General features: G+C 35.1%; 1 protein-coding gene across 2 annotated transcripts in view; it reads right to left on the bottom strand.

Moving 5' to 3' along the window:
• COL21A1 (collagen type XXI alpha 1 chain) overlaps positions 1-8,869 on the bottom strand; it is an 86,391-nt gene that overhangs the window by 12,863 nt on the left and 64,659 nt on the right. For both annotated transcript variants that reach the window (XM_009279729.1, XM_019472185.1), the window contains 3 exons: positions 3,865-3,918; positions 2,491-2,544; positions 1,893-1,964 (listed from right to left, as the gene is read on the bottom strand). In XM_009279729.1, coding sequence (XP_009278004.1) covers positions 1,893-1,964; positions 2,491-2,544; positions 3,865-3,918 — 180 coding nt within the window. The remainder of the gene's footprint in view (positions 1-1,892; positions 1,965-2,490; positions 2,545-3,864; positions 3,919-8,869) is intronic.

Genomic DNA, 8,869 nt, shown 5'->3' with positions numbered 1-8,869 from the left:
TTATATTGCTCCAAAAAAACATTATAACATTAAAATAAGCTTTATACTCATATACGCCAATTAAGAACTCACTGTAAAAAAAATTTGTCATGTTTTCCCATAAAAATACAATAAAATAATGAAAATAATAGCAGTACTCATTATCTTGCAAAGCAATGAAACATTTAATTTTCAGGATGCACATATTATTGCTTTAAAAGTGTCCAGCAAATAGAAATCTTAATTAAAATTTAGACTAAAAACGTAATGGATACAAGTCAGAGCTTCAGTTACAATTAGAATGAATTGATTTACAGCAATGGAACTAATTTGACTTCAACCACTTTTGAACCATGAGAGCTGACAGGTGTTCAACCCTGCAATTGTCCTCAAATCATATTATTAAAGATTACAGTGAATATTTTTTCTCCAGCTGTTTCAAATAAATATGTTGTGTTTTGTTTCCTTCACTTTGCTTTGTCTCATATGTTATGTATAGTTTCTTGGTCTTTCTCTGTTTCTTGGTTTCTCTGTTTCTACACAGAGGAAAGGTGCCATGCTGAAAAAACATCATCTAGAAAACACAACTCTGTTAAGTTCTTTGTAGTTACACACTGGGCACGAAGAGTAATGATTTTCAATTACTTCCAATTTTCAGGTTCTTAAATCCCATTCTATAGAAAAAGCATAGCTGATTTTCCCTCAAGAGACAGTTCACACTCCAGTGAGTTCTGCGAGTTATAGTAAGATAAAAATAAGTCAGTATTTTAAAACAAGAAATATTCTAGGGGCTTTCCCGCTTCCAGTCAAACAAAAAGTTCTGCCTTATTGGCTGAGACAAAACTGAGAGGTTTCAACCACACAGGAGATTTTTAGTAGAATGATGTCATCTTGTAGAAGGAAATCTCTAGGAAAGCATTTAATGTAATGTTAATTACAGCTTTAAGTTATGCAAAAAGCTGTGTGCTTGAATTTCAAAACATGCCAAAGAACAACATTGCCTATAATCTTTTCAACCTAGGACTCCTTAAAGACATGTGATTGTCAGAAAATCCTACATACCTACACTTTAAAAATAAGGATGACTATCCAGATAAGTCAAATGTCAATACGAAATTTTACAATGTGTTCACAAAACAGTTCTTCAGCAATGAAGAATTTCAGCATAACCACATCTATAGCAGTGTTTGAAAGATGTAAGACTGCACCAAGAGATGGTGAGATCCTTGAAGGCATGATCTTTATGAGAATTCAGTATGCAAGAGGAATAAATATAGGTTCTTGTCTGAAAAGAAGAAATAATTTTCAACCTGTACAGTAGAAGTAGGATCCATCTAACCTAACTTTTGCCATCTAAAATGTCAACATTTAATTTAGCTAATTGTCTAGGCTTCAGCTACCGTCAAAGAAAGGCATAGAGATGTGAATTAATGACTCCCCAAGGTCCTCAGACTCTCTCAGCTAAATACGGAGAGAACCCGGGCAGCTTGGTTAGCCCAGCTAACTGGGCTGAATCTGTCCCAGCTGCCTAGGGTTAACTGCTCCACTTCTTATTAGAGCTCCACAAAAGACTTTGTACAATAGACTTTATAGATGTAGCACTTGCTATAAGATATAAGACTAAGTAAATATAGAATCCCGGGTCATACCATTATGTACTATAATTCATAATGGAAATTTCATTAATACCTATGCCATAGCACTTTATGTTAACAGTTTCTCCATTTTGGCCATTCTCTCCTCCCTATGAAAAATGATTGCTTTTCTAAAGAATGGGCCTTCCAAAATATACCAGCTATTCTCTAATAATAATGATGTATTTAGAAAAAGGATTTCCTTTAATAATGATCACTTGTAAGAAAAGCACTTCCAATAAAAGATGTAATTAATGTAAAACTGGAAAAAACACTTACCTTTATACCCTGGGTACCAGGAATACCTGGGTAGCCTGGTTCACCTGGAGCACCTGGTAATCCTAGTTCTCCCTGAGTAATACAATAGCTCTGTGTCAGTGATGTACTGTGTGTAAAAACATATATTGCATGTTTTCTCAAGGTCACATGATATGCTTTGGCTATGATATTTTGAAATTTTATAACTGAGGATGATTCAAACGTCTGGAGAATTTGTGAAGGGATGTTGAATACAGAGAAGCCACAAAAGGGACTCCTAATTCTTAACTTTAGTTTTCCAGTATCTATCTTTTTTAATTGCCTTTTAATACAGCTGATGTTGATTTTTCAAAATTACACAAATAAAACTATCTGAAGTAATGGCAATCTTTGCAGGTTTGAACTTCATGAACAGCTGACTAACACTGCCTAAAATTTAGTATAAAATTAGTAAGAATAAGCCATCAAATGGATTCTGATGAGCTTTTATGTTAACTACTGTTTTATTTTGAAACAAACTGCCTCGTAGCTCATCATGGAAAATCATGGAAAATCAGTAAATCATGGAAAAGTAAAGCAATCCCTCCTTTAACCAGAATACTTCCAGATTCATATTTACCTTGGCTCCTGATGACCCTGGTTTCCCCTGTATTCCAGGTTCGCCTTTATCACCCTATATAACAATATAAGAGTGTGGCTGATACATCAGTATGTTTTGTCATATGTGGTATGAATAGCAAACATAAACAGACACTGCAAGGAAACTGGCTCTTAAAAATAGCCACAGCTGGTGACTGAAAGGCTAAAGTTCTGCACCTTTATAGGAAACCTGAAGTTTCAACTCTCTCTCAGGAAAGATGAGATACTGATGACAAAATGTGATCTGCCAGCCTCTGCTCACCTGTCCCTTCCCACCTGCCTAATTTCCCTTGCCCAGTCATACCATGTTTGTGTGTACTGACTTCACATTTCCACCATCTTATTTAATAAAACTCTGAAAATCCTCGGACCTGTCTGATCCAAAATATTTATTTATGTTTTGGTTTTCACTGTAGTCTATGGAATTAGGCATATACTCAGCACAAGGATTTTCATTAAAATCTAAGAATTATTATTTCATGATGCTCTTCTGTAAGAATGAGCTTATTAAGAATGATTCTGTAAGAATCAGCTTATATTCTGAATGAAATATAAATACACAAAACAAAAGCATTTTTCACAAATGAAAATAAAGCTAATTCATTTTTAGTTATTTCACAGGTATTCAATCTTCTTGACCATAGCAAACATTGACCACTTTAAAAAATGTTACCTTCAGTATACAATTTTAAATAAATACATATGTACTTTTGGATATAAAAAAATGCATGGGTGGAAGTGGAGCTAAATGTAAATACAAAGTTCGGGAAATGGATTCTATATTCCTAAATATTCTCTAGGACATACAATTCAGTGCTTACTAGCCAAAACTCATCTTGGATTAAATTAAAAGGTTACACTAACAGATCTGGATTTATAGTATTTATTTTAGTTTCTGAGAGCATAGGTCAAATTAATTCTTGCTGTAGCTGCAGTGCAATCAGTAAGTTACATCTGAAATAAATTTGGCTCCTCGGGTGGAAAAAGCAGCATGTAACGTTATTTAACACAATTAAAATATAAATAAATGTAACATGGGCAGAAAGCTCTGATGTATACTGAGAATTATCTGGCTCCCAGCACTGCAGAACATTTTCCAGGACTGCGAAGCTGAAACAAAGTCTCATGGCCACTTCCGCAATTGTTCCAAACCTCATGGGATGACAGGAACCGTTTACTGAGCTATATTAAGCTCTCTTGAGACTGAATTATCATATAAGGTAATATAGGGAAAATCATACAGCTACTCACCAATATTCAATATACCAAAAAATTAGCTGCAAAATCCTGGCATATTGTCATCCATAAAGCAGTCATTTATCAAAGTCACAAGCGAATTAACACAAACACTTACCTTAGGCCCAGGAGCTCCAGGTAGACCAAATGAGCCTTCTGGTCCCATCAAACCCTATTTATTTTTGAAAAAGGCAGAGACATTTCTGTAATAAGCTAAAGGAATAATGGCTTCAGTATAGTGTATTAGTATTATTAGTATTAATATTATATTTCTATAGTGAAATAAGTAGGACAGGAAATATAATGCCTTTCATCATATTACTATACAGGCTGTAGCTCTGATACAGCACAGTGGATTATTTAGACCTTCTATGGCCTAAGGAATGGCTACTGTGCAATGGAAAAAAACATTCAGGAAAAAAGCACAGCGCTGTCATGACATACTCCTAAGAGAGAAAATTCTGCAACTCAAAACCCTGGCTGTGTGATCTAATCTTTAACATATCTTTAATACATCCTTAGCTATAATTGAAAGTGACACAAGAGTTTCTTAGTTTCCATTTAGGGTTTCCAAAACCAGTAAAAGTATACTCGGTATTTCATAATTCTCATCCCTCTTTCTGACTGTGTGTCCCTCAAAGGTTGCCACGCCTTGACACCTTTTGCAAACTTTGTGGAGATTTATTGGGAGCAGTTAACTTTGGGGCCACACCTTTGCATCTTCTGCAGAATCTTCAGGATTGAACTGTTTTTTCAAGAACCCAATAGTTTCTGCCACTTCAGATCATGACACTTCAGCACATGTACAAAGCCAGAGCATTGCCAAAATTGTCCTTTGGATTCCTCTCATGGAAACGTGTTGATAAAGGCATGTTTAGTTGTCTTTGTTCCATACATAAACTAAGAGCTAAAGGGTGTTAAACCATCAAATGGCTGGCTTTCCTAATTTCTGTTCAAAGCTACTCTCAAGTATAGATTAGAAAAGAAATCTTTTTTTAAAATCATGCTTTCCAAGAAGGAATTCCCATTTATAGTATTTTCCACATCTTCTCACCACTTCATCTCACTTCTCTTTGACTCTAGAACTGCATGCGTCAATAAAAACAATATATTATTATTGTTTTATTTGGATTTGCATATATACTCTGAAGTATGATCTGCTATAAGAGTGTACTTAAGACACAGCATAAAATAAAAGCATAACAACACAGAAAGTCAAACAATTAAATAAGGCCTGGAAATCTAACTTGTCAGAGATTAAATTTTATCAATGATTCTAATTGATAGTATTTTCAAAAACTACTGTTGTTATTGTTATTTAATCTTTGCTTTCATATAGATAAATACAATCACCTTCCATTTAGTACTAAATGTTAGGAACTATTCAGTTCAATGACATTATCTCAGACCTCCTTCAAAAGTTACATGTGATCAAAAATAAATGTATGTCTCCAGTAATTTGTTACACAGATTGTAACTCAGTTTTGCCAAAAATTATTAACTTTCTTTGCTAAAACTAAAAGGATGGCTTTGTTTTTGCAAATACAAGAGAAAATTCAGAATATTCGGAACAAGAAGTAATTATTTGTAGCCAGAGTTTTCAGCATTTCATCAATTTTCTGGTATTTCACCTGTGCTTTACTGTTAACTGAGGCAGCACAGATTAACTCAGGTTTCTTTCCTGCTGTATTGTAAGAAAGTACTGGTCACCAAAACTTTCTATCAACAAACATAGCAACTTGCTCTTTAGGCCACAGACACAGGTCTGTGAATACAAATAAATGGTATCAATCATAAGACTAAAACTTCAGTAACTTTGCTGCCCATTTTCCTCAGTCTCAGACTTTTCCCGTTCAGTCAATTGCACACAAAAATTCTTCTACTAAACTTCAATTTCTCTAAAATAACTAATAATATCATACATCAAATAATTTCCAACACTTTTCCTGAACTTTGAAGATTAGATCTGCTTGTTCTTACTTACACAGAAAATCTAGTGTAAGTGTAATCTAGTGTAATCTATTATTTGGTAAATAAAGGTTTACTATACCCTATGCCATTTCTTTTATAATTTTGGAATAGAAATTACCAATTCCTCTCCAGCTGGAGTGAAGTTTCTGCAGTCTGCTTCCACTCATAACCTAAGAGACAGTGTATTCCCATTAACCATTTGCTTAAGGCCTATGTTCAGCGTCAGCTTTGTTACAGCAAGCATAAGAAAATATTAATTTGGTTTTGGAAACTAACGTTGATTATATTAAGACTGTCTTAATTCACTTGCACATCAGGCCTGCTTCTTCACTTTTTCTCTTTATTTACATAGCAAAATAAGGTTCTATCTGTTTTCATTTCACTGTAAGGCTTAATTCAATTTGGCTTTTTAAAATCAAATTTCATGTTATCTATTGACCTCCTCACTTCTGAAATACAGCTCTCTTCACTGTGTGGTATCTTTTGCATTCCTTGAAGGCTACCTTCCTTTTCCAAGAACCACTGTGAAATTATTATTTTCTTCTCAGATTCCTGTTCTGTGCTCATTACTAGCACATTAATCCGTAGAGAAAAGCAAGCACAAGTTTGGGGAGGGATAGTGGGAAGGGATGAGAAATGTGACTAGGGGATTTCTGGCTCCTTTCACATTGCCACCTCAGTGTAGCCCTGTGTTTCAAGTCATGTAACATGCTGTTGAAAGCCTACCCCCTACCAACTCCACACTAGATCACTTCGAGTTTATGCCCACACCAGTCCTTGGGTTACAGAAGTGGTTAAATGTTCATCACAAATGTTCCTCATTCATTTTATCTTATACAAACTGGAAATACTACGCATACAGAATAGTTGTGGTGTTTTTTTTTAAATCAGATATGTGTATATATCCACACTGGTCTGCAAACATATACTAGAGAAGGCAAATCAGAAAATACGTTTAGTATAACTAAAGTTCAGGCGTACATCTGCAGGAAAGGGAGAAGTAAAACCCAGTTGTCCTGGCTTCCTTTCTTGCACTTTAATTACTAGGCCATATTTAATGTATGTCATTTAAAAAATTACAGGAAGACGACTACATGAAATCAGTACGCTGCAAGAAGAAAACTTTCAGATGCAATATAGGAAAAGCTTGAGAACATAATCTGAAAACTATGGCATGTAAAATTAAGAGAAGAGCATGTCCCAAATAAAAATAAAGAACAATTCAAGGACATAAAATGTAGCGTTACTCCCCCCTTTTCAAGAGCTGACACTATTTATGTGGCAGATAAACTAATAAATTACTGATGTTGGCAATGTAATAGGGATACTCATTACTGAAGAAGAACTTGTTACTGAAGAATTTTCCCAAGGTATTAATATACCATCCACAAGCTTTCCATCTGTTTTTTCTGGAACAAGCATATTCAGTGTGACTAATACAAGGAAAATCCCACTGTCTTTTCTGGTTGAAATTCCCTAATGCCATATAACTCATTCAAATACTCCATGCATCAATTTCCTACTTATTTTATCAGGTGACAAAAGATAAATTAAATGAGTTGACAGGAAACAGGAATAAATTATTTTCAAGTGTATCGACAACCAGATGTTATTTATCTAAATAAAACTTGAAGAAAACATGGTAGGTGAGTTACTTGAATAAATACGTACACTTTGGAATCCCACAAGGCTTTATTATAGCTGTTGATACAGGCTTCCCTCCGGCATTTTGTTCAGCTTTGTCAGAAAGAAATGGAGAAAAAATTTCCAGCGATAGGCAATAAAAATTATTAGAGGCACAGGTGAGAGAACAAATGTGCATGTGTTAACTAGGAGTAAGGACATTTGAACTTCCAGTTCAGGCAATGTTTCTTCCAAATGTGATCTAAATAACTGCGATAACTGGTTCTCAAGGAAATTTATTCTTTCCAGAGAAGATCTTTACGTGGCTGAAAAAGTCCTTTAAGTTCATGAAAAGAAAATTAACCAGTGTACTCACTTTATACAAAAGGGCTTTTGACAGCTGTAATGTAGTGGTCATGCCTGTGGTAGAGTGAGGAAAGGAAGAGCTGCTGGGTAGATGCAGGGTAGCTATATATTGTGCAGGAAATTCTGAATGTACTGGGTGACAGAGTAGCCCAGAATTTGTAAAACCCAAACCTGGTTTCAATCTGTCTCTCCAACAAGGACTCCGTTGGTTTTAATTGATCATATATTTTATTAAGGAACTGCGAGCATGGAAAAAGAGGTGTGCTCTTCAATACGTTTATAGACATTCATATGCCCATACATAATCTCTGTTACCTGGAAACCAGAGTCAAGTTTTTTTAAACCTAGCATTATTCAGAGAGCAAGTTCAGGGCTCTCTCCTTTGTCTGTGGTTGTCTACAGAGATACAGGAGAAAGCACAAGCCACACCCTTAGTTCTTCTGAATTTTCTTTGACGAAAACCAATAAAACAAAGTGAAAAATTAAGAAAAGAAATAGGAAAGAAGACGAGATGTGTGGACTGTACAACTTTGAGAAGTCTATTTACAGTTTAATAACCTCCTCAGCTTCTTCAAGCGATAGTCCACATATCCATTTCGATTCCACATGACTAAGCAATACTCAGAGCAACAATCAGAGCACCCTAAAGAAAAGATTTAAAAGTCCTTTGTGGAATCAATGATCTCAGCACCATTCTGACAAATGCACAATCGAAACCAAAAGACCACCTCAAAAATGGTGAGGTTTACTTGTGACAGGATAGACGTACATTACTGGACAGACACACAGCAAGCCTTGACTTACAGTGATGATTCCTCCCTTTGGAGGTCTGAACAACCTGACTGATTACAAATGAAGTTTAGCACCTGATTTAAGTGCAATTCAGATGCAAGATAAAATAGAGACTTGGGAGGGGTCTGAAAATATATTCTTTCTGAAAAATAAAGTTAGAATACTATTCAGCCTTAAGTGTCTGAAGTTCATCCACCTTTGACTGGAGAGAAAAAGGCAACCTTCACAGAAAAATAGAGAACAAATGGCCGGTGAAAAACAAGAAGTCTTCCCACAATGGACATAACATTCTATTAAACCAAAGACCCTCTCACCAAATAATCAACCAAATAATCCTATATAAAATGACAAAATCCCAAGAAATTTGGGGG

The sequence above is a fragment of the Aptenodytes forsteri genome, unplaced genomic scaffold (genome assembly GCF_000699145.1).
Source record: "Aptenodytes forsteri isolate BGI_AS27 unplaced genomic scaffold, ASM69914v1 Scaffold115, whole genome shotgun sequence".
NCBI classification, from domain to species: domain Eukaryota; kingdom Metazoa; phylum Chordata; class Aves; order Sphenisciformes; family Spheniscidae; genus Aptenodytes; species Aptenodytes forsteri.
This window is presented reverse-complemented; position numbering and strand designations above follow the sequence as displayed.